The sequence below is a fragment of the Varanus komodoensis genome, unplaced genomic scaffold (genome assembly GCF_004798865.1).
Source record: "Varanus komodoensis strain SLA01 unplaced genomic scaffold, ASM479886v1 scaffold5, whole genome shotgun sequence".
Classification (NCBI taxonomy): Eukaryota; Metazoa; Chordata; class Lepidosauria; order Squamata; family Varanidae; genus Varanus; species Varanus komodoensis.
Genome location: NW_025336087.1, coordinates 22,466,697 through 22,492,518, shown reverse-complemented (window position 1 = coordinate 22,492,518; position 25,822 = coordinate 22,466,697). Strand labels below are relative to the sequence as shown.

At 44.8% G+C, this 25,822-nt stretch overlaps 2 protein-coding genes across 12 annotated transcripts; one reads left to right on the top strand and one right to left on the bottom strand.

Annotated features, from left to right (window-relative positions):
- Positions 1–845: 845 nt before the first annotated feature.
- Positions 846–17,217, bottom strand: RFESD (Rieske Fe-S domain containing). Of its 11 annotated transcripts, XM_044446133.1 has the most exons (7): positions 15,387–15,492; positions 11,595–11,681; positions 7,163–7,239; positions 6,523–6,634; positions 4,822–5,002; positions 4,142–4,176; positions 846–2,112 (listed from the first exon to the last, which is right to left on the bottom strand). In XM_044446133.1, the coding sequence occupies exons 4-7, from the start codon at positions 6,556–6,558 to the stop codon at positions 1,843–1,845; spliced, it is 522 nt and encodes a 173-aa protein (XP_044302068.1). In that variant the 5' UTR covers positions 6,559–6,634; positions 7,163–7,239; positions 11,595–11,681; positions 15,387–15,492; the 3' UTR covers positions 846–1,842. The 11 variants fall into 11 exon arrangements, with proteins under 11 accessions (XP_044302068.1, XP_044302063.1, XP_044302070.1 ...); XM_044446128.1 differs by lacking the exons at positions 6,523–6,634; positions 7,163–7,239; positions 15,387–15,492 and adding exons at positions 15,500–15,745; positions 17,143–17,217; XM_044446135.1 differs by lacking the exons at positions 11,595–11,681; positions 15,387–15,492 and adding an exon at positions 15,500–15,514.
- Positions 17,218–23,883: 6,666 nt separating this feature from the next.
- On the top strand, positions 23,884–25,089 carry GPR150 (G protein-coupled receptor 150). Its single transcript, XM_044446141.1, has one exon. It carries the CDS (start codon positions 23,884–23,886, stop codon positions 25,087–25,089), a length of 1,206 nt encoding a protein of 401 aa, XP_044302076.1.
- The last annotated feature ends 733 nt before the right edge of the window (positions 25,090–25,822 follow it).

The following is a 25,822-nucleotide window of genomic DNA, read 5'->3' as shown; positions in this document are numbered from 1 at the left end:
TTTAAAAAAATGATTGCATTTTATGCTGCTTTATTGGATTCTTATTGTTTTTAATCTATTATCTTGAATTGCCCAGAGAGTTTTGCATATTGGGTAGTGTATAAATAAAATTAATAATAACTCCAAAAGAAGTGTCATCAAATTAAGGGTAGTACAGGAATTTGGTTCAGTTAGTGTGATTGTTTTTTTTCCTCTAGAAACCTCAGTTGCTAGTTAGGTAACTGCATATTATGTATGAAGAGCAGATTGCTCTTAAAGCCCCACCTACACAACAGTGAATGCCAAGCTTATCCAAAGCTACTGTGTAAAAGGAGCTTTGTTGCTCACAAACTTTTCCTGTACACAGATTCTGTACACGAGAAGAAAAGGGCTCTGTTTGCAGCTAGAAGAGAAGGACAGATTGTCTTGCTTAGCAGAAATCCAAGACCTGATTAAATGTTACAGACCCCATGTGGCTGTTGCTGAACAGTTCCCTTATGTAGCAGCATTGCCTTGAAAGCTTTTCATAGCAGCATTGGACCAATATCCTATAGAATCTACTCCAATAACTACCAGGAATCTCCAGTTCTGGTGTGGGAATGCCACATCTGAGTCAGCAGTCAAACAGAATGGGTTTTTGCCATCTGTGCATATACAAAGAGCAAAGAAAATAACCTCTCACGAAAAAACTGCAATATGCTCCCCACAAACTTTTTACGAGTATGTGTTTAGCATTCTTCTATATCCTAGTGAAAGGTTCACAGATATTTCAATATAATCTAGGAGTATATATGCAAACCAAGAGTTAAACACTTTTTATATCTTGCAGGGGGCATGTGGATACCCGAGAACCATGCATAACCAGGTAATTTTGCAAATTTATTTAAAACAAGCATAAACATGTTAAAACAACAGCGAGTCAAATCCTTCAGCATCACATTGTGAATGTGAAACTATATCAGATGAAAAGGATAACTGTATGCTGTGAATGAGAGCCATGTTTGTTTCTCTACGGCCTGTTCTTGCATCCTTTGGCAAAATACTCCACCCTTTCCTGGAAATATTCTGCTTCTTTGGGCCATTCAGGCCTTTGTTACTGCAGTATCTTACCACACACACAAATATGCACATAGCCCTAGCTACTGACACGTAAATTTCACACCACTTTGCCTGCTACAAAATAGAAGGATAAATCTCCTAGGACTCCAGCTTCTTCGAGCTAGGCCATTAGTACAGCCTATTTGGTTGAAAAGCAGTATGTCGTTTCCAGTTAATATAAGTGAGCTGGCGCTTGCGGAGTTACATTCAGCATAAGCTGGCCACTTAGAGCCTGCCTAGCTCACAGACCAATTTATGGTGCTGCAGAATAAGTACACAACTGGAACAGTTTCAGATCCAAATCTTGATTATTTCGGGAAGCCTTGGATTAAGTGCAAGAAAAAGAATCAACTCTTTCAATTATAATTTTAAAATTCATACAATTAGCATATTTCTTCTCCAAGGCACAAGCACTTCTTTATTCAACTCATTGTTGACACATGCACACGGACACGCACATGCACAGAGAGAGAGAGTCCTGTCTCTGACAATGGCAGGAGGGGCAGCTCATGGCTCTTCAGGTGTTTTGGCTGACATCTGCATCTTTCCTCATCTTTGACTGTGCTGGCTAAGACTGATGAGAATTACTGGCCAAAAGATCTGGAGGGCCAAAAGTTGCCCACCCTTGCCTGGACTAAAGATTTGTGTATACTCAATATTAAACCCAGTTCAGTTAATTTCATATCACCACTTGGAAAACCAAGTGCTCTTTAGACAGCAAGGGTGCTTCAGTTTAATGCCTGTAAGTATTAAGTACAAAATACGTTATTTTTTCTGGGGATAATTTTTTATCTTTTTGTAGTTTTCAGCATAGTAATCAGAATCCATCTTGTCTGCTAAATCTGAAAGAGTCACATAAACATTTCCACTGTCCACAGTAACTTTATGAGTCCTTTGCTTAGCTCCTTTTGATTGCCATTTTGGTGATAAAGATGGTTCCCGGGGGTTAATTGATTGATACAATCCTTCACCAGTAGCCAGAGTTATCCTGTACTTGTGCCAGGGACAAATAATGCACGGCTGTCCATTGATGTCCTAAACAAACGAGGGGAAAATCACATTTATTTCCTTATATACCTCAATAATATACATATGCTGGAGCAATCTCAGACAGCCATGAGCTTTCATACTGCTGTAGCAGGAGTACAGTGGTACCTTGGCTCACTAACTTAATCCGTTCCACGACTCTGGTTGTGACCCAAATTGGTTGTAACCTAAGTCAAATTTCCCCATAAGTTTCAATGTAAATAAGGTTAATCTGTTCTGTAACTATTTTTTTTAATCAGAAATTTTGAAACAAAATGACAAAGAACAACAAAGTAATAAAGTACTGTACAGAACAGTGGAGAACACTGACCTAGGTGGAGGGGAGGTTATTGTTTTGAGGGAGAGTCCCCCTCCGTAAGGACACTGAGGAGATCTCTTTCAGGGGTTTCCTCTCTTTGTGTCTTAGCTGCAGGGTCAATTTTGGTGAAAAGTCTGTCTATAGTCACCTGTTTTTTCCTGCACTGCATAACCCCCTGGAAATGAGAGACCACGTTATTGTTCATCAGATTCAACACTCTGTTCGTTGCAGTTATGTTGGGGTGTTGCTTCTCAAAGAAACCTTGGCATGGGTGTGCTCCTGCAGGAAAGACGGGTGCAACCTCGGCCATCTCCCACCCCCCCACAACCAGCATGATTGTAACCATCTCCCCCCCACCCCGAGTGGGGAGATGACCAGGATCGCAGTTTATTTATTTATTTATTTAAAACATTTCTATGCCGCCCCCATCGCAACAAAGCCTCGGGGCGGCTCACAAAGAATACATAAATACATACATAAATAATGATAACAAAAAAAATCATTAAAAAACCCCCGGTGCATTCTCGGCTAAAAATTTTAAAATCCTAATTAATTCAATAATTGAACAATTAAAATAAGTTTTAAATACACAGTTGCGTTCGTGCAGGGAAGGCATGCGTGATCACTGGCGCGCTCCAGCAGGAAAGACGGGCACAGCACAGCTGCGATCACGCATGTCTTCCCTGCACGAACACAACTGTGATTGCAGCCATCTCTCCACTTGGGGAGGGAGGGATAGCCGCGATCATGCTGGTTGTGGTGGGGGGCGAGATGGCTGAGATTGCGCCCGTCTTTCCTGCAGGAGCACGCCCATGATCATGCACATCTTTCCTGCACAAATACAACTGTGATCATGGCCATCTCCCCACTCCGGGGGGTGGGGGTGGGTGGGGAGATGGCTGCGATCTTGGTCGCCACCAAAAGCAGAGTTTGTGACCCAAGTCAAAATTTTCATTAAATTTTTGTTCGTGACCCAATTTGGTCATGAATCAAGGTGTTCGTGAGCTGAGGTACCACTGTACTAGGTTAAGGGAATAGTCCCATGCATGTTTAGACCGAAATAAGGCCCGCAACTGCAATGCTGGCTGGGGCATGCTGGCAGTCACAGCCATTATTTGCAGTCTAAGCATCCATAGGATTCCATCTTAAGAAATGTAAGTGAAGATCTGAAGGAAACTGTGGGAATCTGAAGGGCCCGTTCTGCTTTTCTGCCCTGGATAGCCTCATGTTGTTTAGTTGGAAAGAGGCTCCCAGACTGGTTCACCCTTTACTACATCTCCATTCTTTTGAATGAACAGAGGGTGGGGCAGGGGAAGTGAATAGTCTGACCCTTATTAATGGATGCAATTAATCAGGGGTGCAGAATGGTCCCCTTTTACCAATGCCCCAACTGTTTTTCCCAACCACCAATCATTTGGTGGTTTTTTGGCTTCTGTGCCCACCCCACTGCACTCTACAGTCCATTGTAAAAGGTTGAACTGCCTTTTGTAAGGCTTAGTTTTTGGCAGAAACAGCTTTTTAAGCTAAAATATGCCAAAATTGGGGGGTTGTCCCTTTTGCCTTCAGCTCCACACCACTGGATGTGGTATTCCCTCTGATCATGCAGTTATCTGTCTTTGCTCTGTTACTACGGTCTTATGTAAACTGTGTTCTTCATTTATCCAAACGTTTTAGACATCACGCTGCCTAATCAAGTGAGCTTTTACTGTCCTTCCATACCTCTATTTCTCCAAGATGTAAAGGACCTCCTGCATCTGTTCAGAGAAGAAAATATGCAATTAGAGATGCTAGTCATGATGGTATTTTGTTACCAGGAGTGGCCTCTGAAAACTAGTTGCTGACACTTTGGAGGCTTTTCAGCTTAAAAAAAATGGTGAGGGGGTAACAAGATGATGGAGGTGTTTAAATGTAACCAGGAGAAAGTGCATAAGAGGTTTTCGTCCGTTTCTCAGAATACTACAACCTAGGGTCATCCACTAAAGCTGAATGGTGGAAATTCAGGATTGACAAAAAGAAGTGCTACTTCATGCAGTGCACAGTCAGTCTTGTGCTTCCACAAGATGTAGCGTTGACAGCCAACTTGAACAGCTGTAAAAGGAGATTGGACAAATTAGTGGATGATAAGGCTCTCAATGGCTACTAGTCCTGATTGTTTTTGGAATCAGATGCATTATGGCCCTGAATCTTAGTTGCTGGGGAATATGAACAGGAAAGGGCCACTGCACCCTCCTGCTTGTGGGCATCTCTGGTTGTCACTGTGGGAACAGAGCACGGAAGTAGAGCATAACAAAAGCCCTGCTGGATCAGCCCATTTTCAGTCCAATCCAGCAGGGCTCTTGTTATGCTCTTATTCCATCTACCTAAATGTGAAGATGTTCAACAAACAGCAAAATTCTTACGGTAACAACGGCAATCCAGAGCATAAAATCTTCCATCATGGTAGAAAACAACAACTTCTCTGCCATGGACAGTGGCTGTTGTTTTTCGCAGTTTTTTTAAATCCTCTTCACTGCCGACACAAATGGGACTATTGGCTATCTTTGTTTTAGATGTTTCAATTGAGTTGTTCTCATTCATATTCTGCAAGCAAGGAGGAAAAACCATTGCATTATACATTGACATGATACTCAAAGATACTGGAACGGATACAAGAAAATCATACTTGTACTGAGATCATTAGGAGGCCGGTACTCCTTGCAAGTGATCAAACATGTAAGTTAGTTCACCAGGAGATCAACATACCTCCGGTTTTGGGCCTGCCTGAGTATGCAAAAATAGAGACAGGGAACCATCAAGTCCTTGGCAGGCCTTGGCACATGGCATGTGAGTTGCATTTATTTGTGGGGAGGTCCCAAGCTGGGCAAGTCAGATTTATAAGACCATGAAACTGTCAAAAGCCATTGCAGACATAATCTACATATTTGCTTTTAGGGGTCACATATCTATAATTTAATCTTTAAATGCATTAACATAGTATTTGGATTGCTCTTTTGCACAAAGAAAATAGAAAGCAAGGACTGGGGCAAGTCTATCACTTATCCTGGGCACTAAGAAAAGGAAGCCAGCTGTCCTCTCCTAGGAGTCAAGACAAGCAGCAGTGGGAATCTGTTTTGCTCCTTTCTTCTCTTCCCATCATAAGGAAGGCAAGTGCCAGAACACATGGAATAGTCCTGGGCGTCTTTTTCCTGGAAATAGTGCAACCTTTGCTGGCTCCAGATCATTCTTTGTGGGGACTTTTCTTAGGGAATCCCACTGCTTCCGAGTTCTTAATTATGTCTGTTCAGTTTCTATCCTTTCCAGTCAAGTAGTTTCTTGTATACATTCTACTCCCTTGACAGAGATCTACTGTATTCATTAGAGCTGCCTAGCAGCTGACCACTATTCAGAAATGGTAGCTTTGACAAGAAACCATGCACACAAACACATGACGTGCCTTAACCTAGAATTCTGTCTGTGTACTGATGATTACAGAGAGCACCTGTTGGGTGGGCTTCACTCTTCACTTGAATGGAAGTTACTTTCCCAAAGGAGCTGCCTTATAGTGGGTCAAATTACAGGTCCATCTAGGTCAGGTTCATCTACACTGACTGTCAGCAGTTCTTTAGTGTTTCAGGCAGGCGTCTTTCCCAGGCCTATGGGGAGATGACAAGGATTGAACCCTGGCATGCATGGAACAGATGCTGAACAAAATGAGGGAACTCTGCAAGGATGTACGAGCTTCTTGCATCTGAAAGATCCTCTCTGTGTATGCAGAATTGTACCTCTAGAATTATCAGCAGTAAAGGCATATGTAATCAATTAATATAAAAAGGCCACCTGAGGGTAGGATGCCACCAACAAGGAGATTCCATCTGCCACCAGGAGAACTGTGTGTCCAAAGTGGCACGCTAGAAAGCTGTGCTTGCTGCTCCCTGAAATGATAGAATGGATGGCACAGCTCTGTGCAGCACCATCCACTCAGAGGACCCCTCGGAATGTGCAAGCAGGCAGCCACTCTCTCTGGAAAGCCCCATTAGCTGCTCAGGGAGAGGGTAGTTAGTGTGGCTCTCCAGAGTGCCCATTCCAAACATCTTCAGGGCAAGTCCTAGGTTGGGAGGTACCTTAGAACATGCCTGTGCTGCTGGAGCACAGCCCATCCTCAGGACTGCCTTCCTGCAAAGTCTTGCTCTGAATGAGTACCCCTCACATGAGGCATGGAGGGAGGGGAGAGGCCTGGGTGACAGGGAGAAGAGAGAACAGTGGTAGGAATGAAGGAAAGGAAGAGTTGGCTGCTGCTATTGCCACCATCACAGGAGGAATGAAAAGGGGGAAGGACAGGTGGGTGACGGTCGTTATTGTGGCCAGGGGGGAGGATCGTGGGGGGAAGAGGGAGTAGTGGCACACTCTTCCATCTATCCAGTATGACTTCTGCTGACTCTGGATTCTTATGCATCAGATCCTGGAGGCACTGAAAGAGGGGATACCTAGCATCGCCACTGTGACCCAGACCTGAAACTGACAGAACTGACGTACTTTGAGTTGGTCTGATCTTGTCAACAGCCTACATGCTGTTAGCTGCTAACATCTTTTCAAAGAAATGCCATTCTCCTAACTTAATGAGTTAATTTTATCTTGCATATTATAAAGGTTTGTCAACTAGCTCACAATACTGAAACAGTTGGAGGACACCTGCTAGGGGTGTGGGTGTAATGGGGGTGTATGAGCAACTACAGTCCCATAGGTACTGCTACTTTCATTCACCTCTATTCAGTTCTTAGGGCATTTGCAGATACTCCATGAAACGTACAGAAAGATGGGTGCCCAATGGACTCTTTTCGCTGCAAACAAAGCAATAAATGCATTTAAAGATCAAACAATATCCTATTAAAATATGATAATGAAGCAACAAAAGAAAACCTTGCTGAAATTCATTATTACTGATTATGACTACAATCATAAATCATACAATCTTTTAAAATGAATAGATCCTTTTAAATGAACTGATACATGTGCTGAGCCCTTGAACATATGGACAGTGCCACAAGGAGTGATTTTTAAAGACCTTAACTTGATGGCTCCAATGAATCAAACCACAACTTTTTTCTTTTCTAGTGACCCAACATTGCAACACATTTCAAAAGTAATAGCAAAAAGGATGTGGTTGGGGTTTTAGTGAAGGAGAGGTTGGTGGAAGTCTATTTAATTCAGTAACAGCATTATTTGTTAAAAACATAAGCAGTTTTTCAACTTTTTATCATTTTTTTGAAATAGTGAAGAATGCAATGCAGAAGACACAAGGCATATACAACAATTTGAACAGAAGGGAAAAGCAGATACTTCACTACTATATGAAAAGTGCTAAGAAACTGCCTGATTTCATCAGGTTACACCTGATCTGTACCAGCTCTGTCAACAAATATTGTTATACTACATACTTCTGTTTTTTGTTATTATAAAACATGGGTATATATAGCACACACAAAACTAAATGAGAACTAAAACAGGGTATATAAGTCATGCTTTTCCAACTGAACAACACTACAAACTAAGAGACAGTAAAGGAACAATACACACAATGACTCAGAAGGCTAGTTGAGTTCAATGGCAATTGCTCCCAAGTAACTGGGTATAGATCAGGAGTACAGCCTAAACCTTAAATTGTCAGATCTGCAGTTCATGTGTCTTGAATTCCCTTTTCACAATCCAAATAACAATCCAACTGTAAATAAAACCCAGTGAGTTCAATGAGCCTTACTCTCCAGTAAGCACACTCAGAACTGTAGCCCAAGAGAGGTAAAAAAAAACGTTACAGTAAAAGATAAAACATAATTACCAGGTAAGGTCCTAAATTCTGGCAATTTAAAACAGACATAACAACATATATGCCAAGATTAGAGATAAAACAAGGCATTTTTGAAAGTATTTTCATTCCTCTGTCATCACACACCCAGAAAGGCCATTTATTTATTTATTTATTTATTTATTTATTTATTTATTTAAAACATTTCTATGCCGCCCCCATCGCAACAAAGCCTCGGGGCAGCTCACAAAAAATACAAAAAAAATACATAAACAATAACAATATAACAATTTAAAAGAAAAAACGAACATTTAAAACCCCCGGTGCATTCTCGGCTAATTTTAAAATCCTAATAAATACAATAATTTAGCAATTAAAATAAGTTTTAAATAAAAAGGTCTTAGCCTGGTGCCGAAAAACAAATAATTACGACGCCAGGCAGACATATCTGGGGAGCACATTCCATAGATGGGGCGCCACCGCAGAAAAAGCCCTCCTCCGGGTACTCACCCTCCTAATATCATTCACAGAGGGTTCCCGGAGAAGGGCATCCGTTGCTGATCTCAAGGGGCGGGAGGGCATATATGGGCACAAGCGTTCCTTTAGATATCCAGGTCCCAAGCCATTTAGGGCTTTATAGGTCATAACCAACACCTTGAATTGGGCCCGGACTTCAATCGGGAGCCAGTGGAGCTGACAGAGAACTGGGGTTATATGAGAACAACGCCCAGTCCCCGTCAGCAACCTGGCAGCTCTATTCTGCACCAATTGAAGTATCCGGACCATCTTCAAGGGTAGCTCCACATAGAGCACGTTACAGAAATCTAACTGGGAAGTTACCAGCACGTGTGTCACTGTCGCCAGGCAGTCGTTCTCCAGGAAGGGACACAGCTGATGTATCAGCCGAAGCTGAAGGAAGGTGCTCCTCGCCACCGCTGTCACCTGAGCTTCTAGAGACAGCTCAGGGTCGAGGAGCACTCCCAAGCTGCAAACCCTGTCCCTCAGAGGGAGTGCAACCCCATTTAGGACAAGGCCCAAGTCCCCCATCCTGAGGCCCGAGCCACCCACCAACAGGCCCTACATCTTGTCTGGATTGAGCTTCAGTTTACTGGCCCTCATCCAGCCCATTACCTCAGCCAGGCACCGGTTCAGCACAGCCACTGCCTCACCCGGATTGGTGGAAAACGAGAGGCAGAGCTGGGTATCATCAGCGTACTGATGATTCCGCAGCCCACACCTCCTGATGACCTCTCCCAGCGGTTTCATGTAGATGTTAAATAGCAAAGGGGACAAAATGGACCCCTGTGGAACTCCATGGCATAACTGCCATGGCGCAGAGCCATAGTCCCCCAGCACCACCTTCTGAAATCGGCCGTTGAGAGAGGAGCAGAACCACCGCCACGCGGTGCCTCCAACTCCCAATCCCGCCAGCCTATTCAAAAGGATACCATGGTCGATGGTATCGAAAGCCGCTGAGAGATCCAGGAGAACTAACAGGGATGCACTCCTCCTGTGTCTCTCCCTGCACAGGTCATAGTACAGGGCGACCAAGGCAGATTCAGTGCCATACCTGGGTCTGAAGCTGGACTGAAATGGGTCCAGTTAATCAGTTTCATCCAAGAGTGCTTGGAGTTGTCCCACCACCACCCGCTCTAGCACCTTGCCCAGAAACGGGATGTTGGCCACTGGTCTATAATTGGCGGCCACCTCTGGATCCAGGGATGCCTTCTTTAGGACTGGCCGGACTACCACCTCCTTTAAAGGGGCGGGTACCCGGCCGTCTCTTAAAGAGGCGTTGACCACCTCCAGGATCCAGGTCCCAATCCTGTCCTTGGCTTTCTTAAGTAGCCAAGATGGGCATGGGTCTAGTAAGCAAGTGGTGGGACGTACTTGTCCAAGCACCTTGTCCACATCATCAGGCTGCAACAACTGAAATTCATCCATTAATTGTGGACTCGACAGCATCGATGGCGTCTCCCCAATAGAATCTGGTTCAATAGCAGAGTCAAGCTGGTGGCGTATCTGAGCGATTTTCTCTCTGAAATGCTTGGCAAAGTCGTCACAGCCTTCGAGGGTGGCACAAGATATTTCTTTGGGCCCGGATGTATCAGCCCCTGCACAACCTGAAAAAGCTCCGCCGGACGGCATTGTGAGGAGGCAATGGAAACAGAGAAGAATTTCTTCTTCACCATCTTCACCGCCACAGCATAGGCCCGATAATGGGCTCTTAAGTGTGTTCGGTCAGAATCACCCCGTGATCTCCTCCACCTACGCTCTAGACGTCTCCCAACCTGCTTCATTGCCCGTAATTCAGGTGTATACCAAGGAGATGAACGGGCTCTGCCAGGTGGGAGAGGACGCTTGGGAGCAATTGTGTCAATAGCCCTGGTCATCTCCTCATTCCACAGTTCAACCAGGGCATCGAAAGGATCACCAGCCTTGTCAACCGGAAAATCCCCCAGAGCTTCCAGGAATCCATCTGGATCCATCCGGCTCCGGGGGCGGACCAATACAATTGGGTCCGCACCCTTGCAGAGGGAAAGGCCTCTCTTGAGCTCAAACCTTATGAGGAAGTGATCTGACCATGACAAGGGCATCAAGCTCAAATTCTTCACCCTCAGATCACCCTCTTCCTGCCCCGTCGAGAAAACCAGGTCCAGAGTATGTCCATGTTCATGGGTCGGGCCAATGACGTGTTGAGACAGCCCCATGGCCACCATGGAGGCCATGAAGTCCTGAGCCGCCCCGTTAGCACCGTCTCGGCATGGAGATTGAAGTCCCCCAGGACCAACATCCTGGAAGTCTTCAACACCAGGTCCAAGACAATCTCTGTCAGCTCAGGCAGGGAGTCTGTTGGGCAGAAGGGTGCACGGTACACCAACAGAATCCCCAATCTGTCCCGGTCGCCCAACACCAAGTGGAGGCACTCCAGCCCCGGCCTCGAGAGGACAGGGAGCCCCACAAGGGAAATAGAAGCTCAATAAACCAGAGCGACCCCCCCTCCCCTCCCCTCCCCTCCAGGCGTGGTTGGTGCTGGACCAGGTACCCGGGCAGGCACAATTGTGAGAGGGAAACATCCCTCCCCTCACCCGCCCAGGTCTCTGTGATGCACGCCAGGTCGGCCCTCTCATCCGTGATCAAATCATGGATGAGGGTTGCCTTATTTTGGACCAACCTGGCATTAAGCAGCAGCACCGACAGGCCCGGGGGGCAGTTGACATGTCTACCTGGAACCCGCCGGCTGGGGGAATAACCAGAAAGAGGAACAGGTGTTAACCATCTGTCCCTCCTTCTTCTATGCTGACCCGTTAGACCCGTTTTAAGTACAAGTCAGAAGAACTGAATTCTAAAACTACTTTAATGTGGCACGTGGTGATAAAACAGCAGACTCACCCTCCCAAGGAGCGGAGAATGGTAGCCTTGCACACCAGCAGAGTAAACCACACAAAGTCTTAGGTGGCCACAGTGATCAGAAGGAAGCTAAAAAGAAATGCAGGACATTTCTGAATGCTTTGCTGAAATGGCTAATTATCATATCCATCATATATGTACATATTTACATTTACGTAACGACATGTACTGGGAGAGAACATTTTCCCACAAGTTGCCTGTACACAGTGATGTGTGCAGTGTGATAAGACAGGGATCAACATGGCTGATGATGCATCGTGCCTGAGCAGATAACAGCACAGGAACAAGTCTGCACAGAACTGATAAGAGGGACGTGTTACATTTCAGAGACTTCCACAATCACTTCTCTCCTTATTCTTGCCTTCTCCAAAACAGAGGGTTTTTAACCACAATAATACAAGTATTATGTCTTAGCCTTAACAACACTGCCATTATCACTAAGCAATTATGTATGAATCAAAAAGGAACGGTGCTTGGTGCTCTTCATAATGTAATCTACTTCCTGCCATTATTGTTTAAAGGCTAATACTTTTTTCTTCAGAAGAGGAGTAGTCCTCATTAGTGAGTAAACATTGTATTCTTCAGCCCATTCCTTTCCATCATATTTGCTTTGTAAATAACAGGCAAGGCATCACTTAAAATCTGACAAAGTTAGCAACTGCAGGAGCATAGAGATCCGTAACTATTTTTTCCAGAGCGAGGCTGTAATCATACAAACCTTGTGACTGGATTCAGTGGTACTTATTACCAATCAAGCATACAAGGCACCAGGCTGTAAGGCTTTCTACTCACTTCAATGGAAATAAGTTTTCACCAATATCAGCATTTTGAAGACATAAGCCTGGTAAACTGAATGGGGTCACTATCAAAGGAACTTTGAAATAGTATTTTCCTTATGCCGCTCTCAGGAAATAGTTCAAAACAAACCCTTTAAATCAATGGTGTAGTGGAAGCTGGGCTCACAGGAAGGAAACACTGAGACTTTCTTTAACGGGGATGAGGATATCACCTAAGCTGCTTCGTTCTCTCTAAGCTGCACCCTCACACTAACCTGTGTGTGGGAGGGGGTGAACTCTCCTAGGAACAATCTTTTGTTGTGAGCTGTCCTTTTTATAGTGCAGTGATGGCAAACCTTTTAGAGACTGAGTGCCCAAACTGCAAACCAAAACCCACTTATTTATCGCAAAGTGCCAACACTGCAATAAAACCTGCATCTGAGGTTTTAGTTTAGAAAAAACAACTCACAGCCAGTCCAAGCAAATATATATGTATCCTTGGCAGCGCACTGACCGGCCATGTGAAAGCTCGGTTAAGTCGCAGCTAATGAGTTGCGGCTCGTGACGTTATCGCCCGGTGCCGCTACTCCTTTCCGCGCAGGCGCATGGCCCCTATGTGTGCTGTTATCCAATGCTCAACTGCTGGGGCGATGCTGGGGCGACTTGGCTCACATGCCGACAGAGAGGGCTCTGCATGTCTGATGTGGCACGCGTGCCATAGGTTCGCCACCATTGTTATAGTGTGAAATATCTTGGAAGGGTTTGGTCTTCACTGGGCAATTAAGACCCTTTAGTTTTACAAAAGGCCTGCTCCTGGCAGATAGGAAAAGTGCTGGAAATTATTTGGTTTGCTTTTTAATATGCATCAATATAGCTGCCTACATTTTTCGATTACCTTTAGAGATGTGGGCATGAGCTCCTACACTTCAAAATTAACCATTGCTTTCCATAAAGCAGCACAATTAAGCATCCAGTTCACCACTCAGCCAGAACCAAGTGGAACCTGATGGCGCTTACAAATGTGTAACGTTGGCTATTAAACTCTCAATTTGGATAACCTAGACAATTTCAGCTGCAAGACCTGCTGTGAACACTTGCCAACGGCTATAGCAAATCCCATCCACTTGCATTTTCCAGCTATCATTCTCCCTGTGAGTCACCATTCCCATTGCCAAGCAGCCTCTTAGCTGGGAACGATTGGAAGAGGTTTGTGATTTTTCAAAGAACTGGCTGGAAGCAAACATGCTGGCACAGCCTCTAAAGTGGCATTAGGTGCCGAATACATAAAATGTGAGGGGTGAAATGGAAATAGTTCTTGACTCTGCTCTGCTAGGAGTTGCTCTCTCCACTGTAGCATAATGATTAACCCACACTGCACGGCTAGGACTAAATCTCACCAATGTCTAAGGTTACCCCTTTCTCTGTAGGAAGAAACTGCCTACTGCTCGCTCACATATGTTCATTTATCTGTATGCACATTTTAAATTGTCAATTGCCTGATTCTGAGATAAAATTCAAAAGAATAAGCCAGATGGTTTTAAAACATTCCAAAGCGTAGACATCAAAAGTGGTAAATTCATTCCAAAAGTATTAAAACATTTATCCCTTTATTCACAAACAACACCTATATGAAATAACTATAATAAAAAACTTACAAGAAACTACCAGAAACCTTTTGAAGCCAGGGTAGGTTGACAAACGTTGAAATTAGGAAAACAAACCTTATTGACCACTGAAACCATGATTAGTTGAAAGCATAATAACAGTAAGCAGTTAATGAGTCAGAATGAGATAGTTAACAAAAGAAAAGTAAATTAGAGTGCAATCCAATGTGTTCTGAGATACATGCACATAAGCTTCTGAACTCAGAGCTTTACATGTAGCCTAAGAATGGAGCAAGGCACGGCAGCAGGGCCTCACCGCATGAATTTACTCTAGATGGCAAGAAGGGGGAAGGAAAGAGGCTGGGATGCCAACAGGAGCTGGTGTACAGCGATGATGCTCCCCATCCAGTAGACCCTGTTTTGCCTTCTCCAAGGCCCAGTTGTGTCCTCAGAGAGGCAGCGGGGCGGGGGGGGGGGCTGTGAGGGAGGTGGGGGCCCCTCAGACAACACTGGGAGGCCATAGGATTAAGGCCATTCTAGCACATAAATTAAAACCATCAAGATGAAGCACTAAAAACAGTGCTTCAAATGCTTGGGAGAATAAATATATTCGCAGTAGTTGAACCAACTCTGTGCAACAATCGTCCATGAGCAAGAACTGTGGCAAGTTCCAATCAGCCTTTGGAAATGTATCTGGCCTGCAGTGGACTATGTAACTTCTCTGTGTCTTTTTCATTTTTTTTAAATATTTTTGAGTGTATGGCATATGCATCTGACTATAAGCAGCTTACCAGTTGCTACAGCATTGAGAAAAAATAAGCAGAATAAGTAAATAAATACATCAAAACCTCAAGAAAAAGCAAAGGTGGGATCTGAGCTTCAAAACGCAACCACACTCCTTTGAAGCCATAGTTCTCTCACTTTGAGAACACACACACACACACACACACCCCACACCCCCAGGACACAAGATCCATATACCCCTTCACTTATTTGCTTTTCAGGATCACCTGCGAAGTCTCCTGCTCACACCCCCATTCCCTGCTTTCTTTCCCTCCTAAGTTAAGGTGCCCTCTAACTCCTATTGCTCTCTGAACCCTTGTCTGCCACTAGCTCTGATCTCCCTTCCTTCTCCCCCATGTCTGCTCACTGCAGCCATACCCTGCTCTGATTCTCTTCTAACCTCCTTGGGTCAACTGTAGCCAAGCGCCAGATCCCCCATTTTCTTATCCCACTTTCTCGGGGTCAGCCCCAACACTCCCCGGCTTTCCCCCCGCCATCCCAAAGTCTTCCTCTTTATCAGGCAGTAGCAATGAAGGCTTTCTCCCCCCTTCCCCTGCCACCCAGAGATCGTCAGAGCAAAATACTGACTTCCAGCTGCCTGCCAGCCTTACTTCCTAAGAATGTCTCTAGGTTCAAGCAGAAGAATAAAGATGGGAAGCAGTTGGACACAGCTGCTTCAACTGGAATTGTTCTCAGTCACACACACAAATAATTGTGAAATTACACGTATCTGTACGGGAGCTTCACAAGTGCAGGAGGAAGTGCCTGTGTGCATTACACTGCCCAGCAGCAGGAGACTGCTCGGTTATGTACTGTGGAGCTCTGTCCATTCTGCTGAGAAAATCACGTGAGAAGACTTCTTTGATCACAGCGATTTCATTTCCGGGGATATTCTCCTCTGTCTCATCACAGGCTCTGTTACTGCCACTAATGCATAGTCCCAGCTGCTGGAACTCGCCTCACAGTGTGACTAAAAAGAGCAATAAGATGCTATGTAGGATTGGTACTTATTTATTTTTAATAGTATATATGTAAGCTTATATAGACCCCTGGTCAATTACTTCCTTTTAGAGATAGTTTTGCAAGCCTACTAGCTCTCTGCTGTCTTGCACATTCTTTTTAGTTGGTTAGCTGGACTGTTTTTGTGAGTTGTGTGTGTGTGGCGGGGCGCCTGCTTTTTACTAGAGTTTTTTTCCTCCCCTTTTTCTGGAGCTGCTAGATTTATCCCCCACCTACATTTTGGCCCTTGTCTCATCCAGCATCGGTGGACCCTGGCATTAGCACACAGTCCTGCTTGGAATCATTGCTATTTAAACTCATTATTACTATTTAAACTTTAATGACATGATTTGGTTTGGATTGTAATGTGGACCCAGAGGTGAAAGGAGACATTGCAGTTCCAGAATGCCTAATGCGGACTGCAAAAGTGAGAGTGGGGTTCTTGTTTCTGTCAGTTCAGGGTCAGATCTCTCTCAAAATCTTATTGTTTATTTCCAATTGTAGAAACTGTTTGTGATTATTTGCTATTCTGCATAATGCTCTAAGATGATGTCTGACCAATGTCATTACAAACAGCTTATGTAAATAACTCAAGCATTTTTCTGGAATAACATACACATCAGAACATTTGCTTTTTTATACTAAAGATTGTGTAGATATTTGTACAGAAATCCAAAAAGCCCTGTCAGTTGCGCCTCCCACACCAAATGAAAATATAAAACCCCACCTATATTGCATGCTATTATGAAAATCCAATTGCACAAGAAATGACTGTGAAGTATGAACACTAAAAGTCCTTCCATCGCTTTTTAATACGTAATGCTTTTCAAAGAATATGACTGTATGATGCAATGCAAGAAACCGGCACCCATCTAGATGTCACCACACTGCAACTCCCATCAGCCTTTACCGCTGGCTGGGGCTGATGGGATTTGCAGGAATTTCTTGACCGCCACACGTTCCCTGCAAACACACATGTATTATTTGAAAAGCTGCGAGAGATCTAAATGCAACACAGCACTTTCCTTTCCCGCTTGTAGCTACCCGCCTTCGTCATTCCCCAGTTTCGGGACCAGGCTCCATATCGCTCTCCATCAAACCCAGCTCAAAGTAAATATCAGGGGGAAAAAACGAAACAATTACCACCAGACGGCGCTCGCACAAACCGCAGGCTAGCAACCCTACAGGGCGTGTCTATTACACAAGCTCAAAGACCACAACACCCAGCAGCCATTGCGGTCTTGAAGACTACAGTACCCTGAAGTCCTTGTGCTCAGCCCCTCCCTATCCCCTTCTTCTCCACGTGTGCGCTATATGGGACCAGGGTTGCGTAGGGAGAGGAAGATTATGTTCTTAATGAATACGGACCTGCTCCATCTCGCGTTCCCTCCAGAAGATGATTCCGATCAACTCAATCCCCACTGCTGCTCGATGGTTGTGGTCATCATCCCCTCCCCCCGAGTTTTCTGTCGCCAAAACGTCGCATGCTTAATACGACAAAACCTGAGACACCATTGGAGATCGAGGCATCACGCGCCGGAAACTGGCCCGCCTCTCTTAGCTACGCCGAGCGATTCGAGGCATGTGTGGACGGCGGTGAGATCCGCTGACTTCAGGGGGACTTACTTTCTATTGTTGCGCTACACTCCAATCCTGTACATATTTATTCGACCTCATTAATTCAACATACTGGCACTTCCTGTTAAATAAACAGCCCTGATTCTCTTCCAACCTCCTTGGGTCAAGTGTAGCCAAGCCCCAGATTCCCCATTTTCTTATCCCACTTACTGGGTCAGCCCTGAGTAAACTTGTATAGGACTGTTGTGTTAGAAATGCCTAAACATTGTCAGTAGATGTGTTAGCTCCTTATACATCCAAATGGTAATACCATTTACTCGGATCAATCAAAATGTCACCTAGCCTCTAAGCAGCCTTTCGATTTCTCAGCACTCTTTTCATCAGACTGAATGGAGAGCAAAATGTGAGGTGAGGAGGGCCAGAAAAAGCTGTTCAGCATATTAGCCAAAGCCCATCACTTTTAAAGAATGATTGGAAAGCAGGGAAATTAGGCAAACGTGTTTCACCCAGAATCAGTCAGATTTCAGGTTTTACCTAGGCTTCCTGCAACAAAGAAGCAAAAACTGCTGCCCCACTTTTTTAAAAAATATAAAGCTTACTCATTTCTCTATATCCAGCTGACAGCAATATACAGGTTGTTTGTGAAATGAACAGATGGTAGCCTTTATACAAGCTAAACACGAAATAATTGTAGGTAGTATGCCCTAGGCACAGATCTACCTAGCCTCACCCACACAATTAATTATCAACATTTTGAAGTATGAGAGATGTCCTCCAACAGTTGGCTAAAGCTTTGGGGGGGGGGGGGGGGGAGATGTGCTCCATTCTCTATATCTGATCTGACAGTGATAGAAAATGGGATATTATGGCAAGTACATAAGACACCTCATCTATCATTCCTGGAATATATATATATATTGTGGGATGTTTTTATGTGAAGTCAAGTCATCTCCAATTTCTGACAACCCTATGAGCGAAAGCTTTCTTGTCAAGACATATCTATGACAGCCCTGCTCAGCTTTTGGAAATTCAAGACTGTGGCTTCCTTTATTGTCAATTGTCATTTATAGAATTGTGGTATTAGGACTGCAAACAGTTAAACTGCATCATCCTATTTATATACAATATTGCTATGTATTTCTGATTTGTGAATGAACTTTCAGGGATTCCTTACAGTCCAGAATTTCTGATTGCATCCCCTCTGGAAAAATACTGCTTCTGATTCTAAGTTGTGATTGAAATTTTCTGTAATTATCAGTGTAGATGCCAGGAGACAATACCTCTTAAGATTTGGCAAAGGACAGAGGATGGCTAGTAACATTTGCTGATGCATTTCTATTGCAATGGGGTAGCCCAGAAACACAAATGAATACAATGTGTCACTCAACAAAGGGAGTGAATGAGTGCAGTATGTTCCACTTACCATGCAAGAAATAGATGTCTGTCTTAGAACTCCAAGGATATTCAGGTCCACTAAGCAGCAACCTATTCACTACTGTTCATCCATACACAAATGTGTCAGAGTCTCTGCTTGATATTGTTTGGTTTTAAATTCTAAATTGTAAATGTTTAATGTATTTTGTTTTATATATTTTATTGTATTTTAATATCTGTTTGTATTTGCATATTTGTATTGTACAAATATTTTATTGCAATATCTTTTTTATGGATGTTGTAAGCCATCCAGAGAACTTCAGCTGTGGGGTAGTATAGAAACAAACTGAAAGGAGGCAAAAGAATTGCTTTCTACAGGAAACTTACGAGTATAGCACTATGGGTTCCCCTAGAAATATGATAGGGATCAGGAATTTGATGGTGCTCAGGAATGTTGTGGACTTGTAAAAAAAACCCAGTATCACAATAACATTTCAAAGTCTCCAGTGACTTTTAAGGAAACTGAACCCTGAGCAAATGCTGTGGCCCTTAAATTTCTCACTACTCAGAGGTGGGATGCACATATGTAAGAGTATACTTTGCTTAACTAGTAAGGTAAAGGTAAAAGGTAAAGGTTTCCCCTTGACATTAAGTCCAGTCATGCCTGACTCTAGAGGGCGGTGCTCATCTCTTTTTCCTAGCCGAGGGAACCAGCGTTTGTCTGCAGACAGTCTCTGTGGTCATGTGGCCGGCATGACTGAACACCGAAGTGCATGGAACGCTGTTACCTGCCCACCGAAGTGGTATCTTTTTATCTACTTGCATTTGCATGCTTTCAAACTGCAAGGTTGCCAGGAGCTGGGACGGAGCAACGGGAACTCACCCTGTTGTGCAGATTCGAAACGGCGACCTTTCGATCAACCAGCCCAGCAGCACAGCAGTTTAAACCACTGTGCCACCTGCAGTAACTAGTAAGCAATAGTAAAAGCACTGGTGTTGATCTAGCAGAGTGGCTCTGTCTATGCAATAGATTTTTCCCCTGAAAACTGATGTTTGGAAAAATGTCTGGGATTGCTGACATTTCTGTAGGCAGCAATAAGAGAGTAGTACATAAGCAGAGCGTTCCATCCTTTTTGTAATCTCTTGAAGAATCAGAGAAGTTCCCTCTCTGCTTTCCTGTTCATAGCGCTAAAACATGAATACTCTGAGGTATACCTTTCTTTGAATTGAGTTAGAGAAGTTACACAGCACTCTCAATTGGTTTGAATGTGGTTTACAGGGCAAAATCCCACTTTTTATAATTCTCCTAGTCAAAGATAGCTAATTCTGAACCCCAGCAGGCAATCTTTTCTGGTTTGGGACAGAATACTGCATCTATCAACATCTATCAACTCCTCACAGAACGGTTAACGACATGCCCACTAGGGTTACTACAGGTTGTTATTATTTGAAATCTTCAGCCTTACAACTCCATCTCAAATTCATTAAGTATGTGTTTCTAGAAGGTGGTCCCAGATTTATTTAAACAGAAAGACCCACTGCAATAAATGGAATTTAGCCTAATTAGTTTTTCTAGCAAAAGTAAGCCTCATTGATATAAACTGGTCTACTGTTACCCTGGATCTGACTCACTGATTTCAGAATTGCACCCTTTCTCAATGTTATCTTGAAAGTAAATAAGAATAGCAAATCACATAATAGCAAACATGAAATTTATATATAAAAGAAAAATGGAGCAACAAAAACAGTACAAACAGCATTATTTAAAAAAAAGATTTCAAACTAATAAAGGCTGTGTACTTCTAAGGGCATATCTTCATTTCTAGATTCATTTCATGAGCTGAAGATGAAAACCTTTTATGTTTTTTGCCATTTCTGATTCATTTTGCCTCCCTTTACATGGGGGCGTGCTTACAGAGAAGTGCCATCTGGTGGAAATCATAATAGAAGTGAAGGTGTAGGAGATTTATCCTTTGGGATGTGAATGTGAGTGAGTTGATGAGCTAGTATTACTCTGTGACTGACCTTTTTTCTTTCTGTGACAATTTTTTTGAAATGAAAGGATGGAGCAAACTATTGCTGTAAATCACAGTATGACATATATGCCTCCCAGCTGGATACTACTTTTATTACAAACTACAAAAACAACAAGAATACTTTCAGTTGCATCAGATTTTGAAACAGGCTTACCATAAACAGTGTGTTTATGTGTGCAAGTTGTTTTGTTAATGTAAAATATATAACCCTGCAATCCTGATTATGCTTGCTACTGGCTTTCTATTAAATGGAGCACAATGACAGGCAATAATAGCTTCATGCTTCTAATTGAGTGATGCTAAATGCTAACCTTCCTTAACTGTTAAGGCATAACTGGAATCAGGGTCAACAGAAACCTCCTGAGGCTCATATTCCAGTAACCCCTGGACTACCTCCTTGACGTTGTTGACCACTCAGCTAGCTATGCCCATAGAAAGAACAGGTTCCACTTGCCTTACACTCTCCTTCAGGGGACTGGCAAGGACAGTGGTGGCAGTGGAAAGGAGGTGTGTTACTTAGGACATCAGAAGCAAATTATTTCTTTAAAATGCTACTACCACCACTACTAAAATTAATACTTTCCTCAGATGGCCATTTACAAAAAGAGAGTAGTATGTTTTAAAACAGTTAGTTTAAAACAATGCACTGGATGTGGGCCAATACACTGAGATTTAACTTAGACAAAATGCAATTATTACTTATGAGTGGCTCAGCTGTCCTGCTAAGTGATGGCTGAAGGTTTATTCATTCATTCATTTATTTATTTATTAAAGGCATTTCTATCCTGTCCTTCACTTGAGTCTCAGGATGGTAATACAACAGTAAAGCACAGCATCTACCAACAAATTAAAAAAAAAAAAAACATTTTAAAAACAATCATCAGGTTGCTTTTCCTCTTTCAGCCCAAGGCCAAATTTCATTTAAGAGACTTTTGTGAACCATATCCTAATGGTGAGTGAAACTAAAGGTAAAGGGGGCAGAGCCAAAATACCAGTATGTTTACTCTTAAAATAACTAAGTTTAGGAAAGGTATTTCAAGAATTAGTGCCTTAGTCTTTTATCAGCTTGGGGTAATGTTCCACCTGGATCATTGGTCTGTTTTGTGGGGTTACCTTTGAAAATGATCTGGAAACTTCAGCTGGTTGAAAACAGGAAAGCTGGACTGTAAATGTGGATTGGCTGCTATGATCACATTATGCCAGTATTTTGCCTGGCTGCCACTCCATTCTCAGATACAAGCAACCATGTTTGATTTAATATTTAAAGCCCTAAAGGGACAATTCCATGCATGTTTAGAGAAGAAAAAAGTCCTACAGCTCCCATTTCCCAGCTAGCATTGCTGGCTAGGGAATGCTGGTAAGACTTCTTCCCTCCCTCCCTTCTTTCTTTCTTAACATGATTGTGCCTTAAATAGCTTGGGGAAAGGTTACCTGAAGAAGCATCTTTTCCTGCATTTACCTACTTGGATGCTAAAGTCATCCTCTGAGACCCTTACCCAGATAACCTACCAAATTAGGTGAAGGAAAGGAAAACCTTTTCAGTGGTGTTGCCCCATCTGTGGAATACCCTCCCTAAGAAGGTTTGCCTGTCACCTACATTATGATATTTGCACATGGGGTAAAACCCTTTTTATTTTCCCAGTTATTTTAGAAAGTTTTAAAAATCTGTGCATTGTTTTATTCTTGCTGCTGGTCTTACTTTTATTATGCCCTACTGCTTGCTTTTATTTTACAAATTTTCTTGCTACTTTGCATTTCATGTTTTTAATGTGTACTGCATCCAGAGAAGTTGGGTATTGGATAGTCTTAAAAATGTAATAATAAGAGTGCAGAGTAGTTGTTGTATCTGACTGTCAGAGAAAACAAAGTGCAACCTTAAAGGTGAAAACATATACTTTGGATTAAGATGGTTTCAATCCACAAAAGTTTGCCATCATAAATTTGTTATAGTGTGCCATGAGATTCTGTTCATGCTTTTCAAAACTGAGGAGCTATTTGGTTCCATTCTGCTCCCCAAAGGAAAGAATGGGGTGAGTTTGTGGTGGGCAAAAAGTATCTTGGCTGGTCTTTTTACCTTCCTCCATATTGGGGCAGAATTTAGAAAATTACCACAGAAAGAACAAAGGACTGTGGTAATTTAGTCAATATCTTGGTTTTAATCTGTGTGTTTCACCCTGAAGTTCTGAAGCAGGAAAGGTTATATACTAGCTTAAGGGATGGTTCAGTCTAGAGTCAAGTACTTAATGGGACACTGTACCTGCGCCTTTAACACCAGCTTGATATACAGACACGAACACTTGCTGGTGCTTGTTTCAATGATGTAATAAGCATCTCTTGCTGATTTCTGTACATCAAGCTGCCATAGGGGCACAAGTATAGCTCAGGCTAAGGCTGCTGTTGGATTTTAGCTCTGCGATATGGCTATGAGGAATATGCAATCCTGTTCTTAAATCAGTGACAAAGCTGCTGTGGATTTTCCTATATCAGGACGGAAGCCATTAATTATGGTGCCTGGCTTGCAACAGGTTTCTCAGAAATTCATATTCAGTCCAGAGGTGTAATTCTGTCAGTTGGGCAAACGGAACTGTGAATCTTTGTGGCGGACTGAGGGGAGAAATGCTTTTTTGGTTTCGCTAAGGATTAAACGACATGACAGCCAGAGAAGATGACGGCTGGTTCAGGTGTGCAAGATGCTCTTTAAAGCGATGGTTGTGAGGGATATGAGGGGGAGATCCAGGCTCTAGCTAGGTGGGTGGGTAAGACTAGTGCCTACCGCTGAATTGGAGGGAGGGGGAGATGCTCGGGGTGGGGCGCAACGGCTGCAGAGTGTGTGCCCACCCACGACGGATGCCAGGTGACAGGCAGAGCCCTATATATGCTGCCGAGGCGCGTCCATTCATGCTCAATCCTCGGGCTTTCTTTCTCTAAGAGTTAAAGTTAGTTGCTCCCAATTTGACGGACAGAGCAAGCCATGGACGGCGCAGCCAAGCCGGACAGCTTTGCCTTCGGACCCAACTTGTCTAGCGCGCAGCATCCCGGCGGCTGGAACTTGAACCGTTCGTTCCCCTCTCGCTGGGCTACTCCCGAGCAGCCCGCGCGGGCCATCTCGGCCGCCGCGATCATGCTGCTGGCGCTGGTGGGCAACGGGCTACTCTTGCACCGTCTGCGCTGCGGGGGCTGCTGCTGCTGCTGCGGGGGCCGCTTCGGAGGGCGGCGCAAGATGGATTTCCTCTTGGCGCACTTGGCTATAGCCGATCTCTACAGGTGCGGGCTGGCGCTACTCTCCCAGTTGCCTCCGCCCGGGGTAGGAGCGGGGGACGCGGCGTGGCCTGCAGGGGACGCCACGTGTCGCCTGCTGCGGCTCCTGCAAGGCTCGGGGCTGCTGGCGCCCTCGCTCATGCTGGTTCTCATCGCACTGGAGCGACACCACTTGGTGAGGAGCCCCACGCACTCGCTCCCCTCCTCCATGCCAGCCCGGAGCGCCCTGGCCGCGCTGGGGTGGCTGCTGGCGCTGCTGCTCGCCCTGCCGCAAGCCTTCGTGTACAGCCTGGCCCCGCCGCAGCCCGGAGGCCGCTGCCTCAGCATCTTCGCGCAGCGGCCCCGCTGGCACGGCCAAGCTTACGCCGTGTACGGGGCCCTCACCAGCTTCGTGGCCCCCGCCTGCCTGCTGGGCGGGACCTGCGGCCGTATCCTTTGGGCTCTCAGCGCCTCCCGCGCCAAGGAGGAGGAGCCATCGCGGGGGGCGGCCGGAGGCAGCGCCCGCCAGTACCGCACGGAGCTGCCTGGTGTCACCGCTCCGGCTCCGCCAGCCCCGGCGCCGGTCCCGATACTGCTGCGGCTTTTGCCAGTCGCCAAATGCGTGTTCCCCTCGCCGCCCGCGCCCCGAAGCCTGCCCCGCGCGCGAGCCCGGGCACTGCAGCTGACGCTAGCGCTGGCCACGCTCTTCGCCCTCTGCGGTTTCCCGCGCTTCGTGCTGGAGCTCGGCTTGGCGTTTGCGCCCCCTGGGAGTAGCGGCGACGACGCCCAGCCGAGCCTGGGCAGCATCATGGCAGCCACCAACAGCGCCCTCAACCCCTACGTGTGCCTCCTTTTCCACAGCCACCGGTCCTGGGCGCGGCGCCTCCAGCGCAGCCTCTGCCGCTGCCCCGACGGACAGCCCCGACGACGAGCTCGTCACCGCCACGGTCCGCCACCGCAGGCAGCCGTGGAGCGCACAGCGTTCTGGCTGTGCCCCTGCCAGAGTAAGGCATCCAGTGTCTCCACGGCCGTCCAGCGAGAGGACCCTGAGACCCGGGCTGCCTCACTCGCTTGCGAGAGCGGATTCTAACACGTAATTCGCATTGCAGAAGTCCGCGGACCGAGACCAAACCCTCTCGGCAAAACTTGTCTAGTACTTGCCAGGGACTCTTTACGGTGCCCGGGATCTCGCTCTAGGCCCTTCATTTCTAAACTATGAAGAACTGAAACTCAAGTTTGTGTGCTTTCTTATCTGGAAGACCTTGCTTTTAATACCAGGGGGCCGCTAGCTACTTCTCAGTGGGAAAAAATGACTTTGCACATGCTTAAGAAACCTCGGTACAGAGACATTACACTTCTAGTGCTGAATCTAGGCACTTTATGCAGATTGTGAGCCTTACACCCACTTTCAGATCAAGGGAAACTAAATGAGTCAACCCTTGCTATGTTAAGTACTTACTTGGAATGTGGGGACATATTTCCAAGTACATTTAGTTAGTGTGGAGATAACGTAACCAAGTTTTCAGCCTTATGGGATTTTCTTCATTTTACTCTAGCATCTGGGTTGAAAGCAAGTGGGATCCTTTTCATTACAGTTTGTAACTGGTGTTAGTTGATTGGATGGGACAGAACCTTATTCACAGCTTCTCTAACTGATGCTAGGATCTGTAAAGAAGTAGCCCCTCATTACAGCACAGCCATTCCACCAGACTCACCATAAATGGAGTTATGCATAATACATTGCTTTCACCCATCAGAGCAATTTTCAGGCATTTTATTTCTAAATTAAATTGTCACAAATTCTATTCCATTCATTTTGTAAG

Bases quoted from the DNA above. Each gene is read 5' to 3' on its own strand.
- GPR150 (XM_044446141.1), top strand. From the start codon at position 23,884: ATGCTGCTGGCGCTGGTGGGCAACGGGCTACTCTTGCACCGTCTGCGC.
- RFESD (XM_044446128.1), bottom strand. From the start codon at position 15,550: ATGCACACAGGCACTTCCTCCTGCACTTGTGAAGCTCCCGTACAGATA. The intron at 11,682-15,499 runs GTAATTTCACAA...ATTTCTTTTTAG, and splicing joins AAGCTCCCGTACAGATACGT to CTTCCTTCTGATCACTGTGG. The intron at 2,113-4,141 runs GTATGGAAGGAC...TCGTTTGTTTAG, and splicing joins TACATCTTGGAGAAATAGAG to GACATCAATGGACAGCCGTG.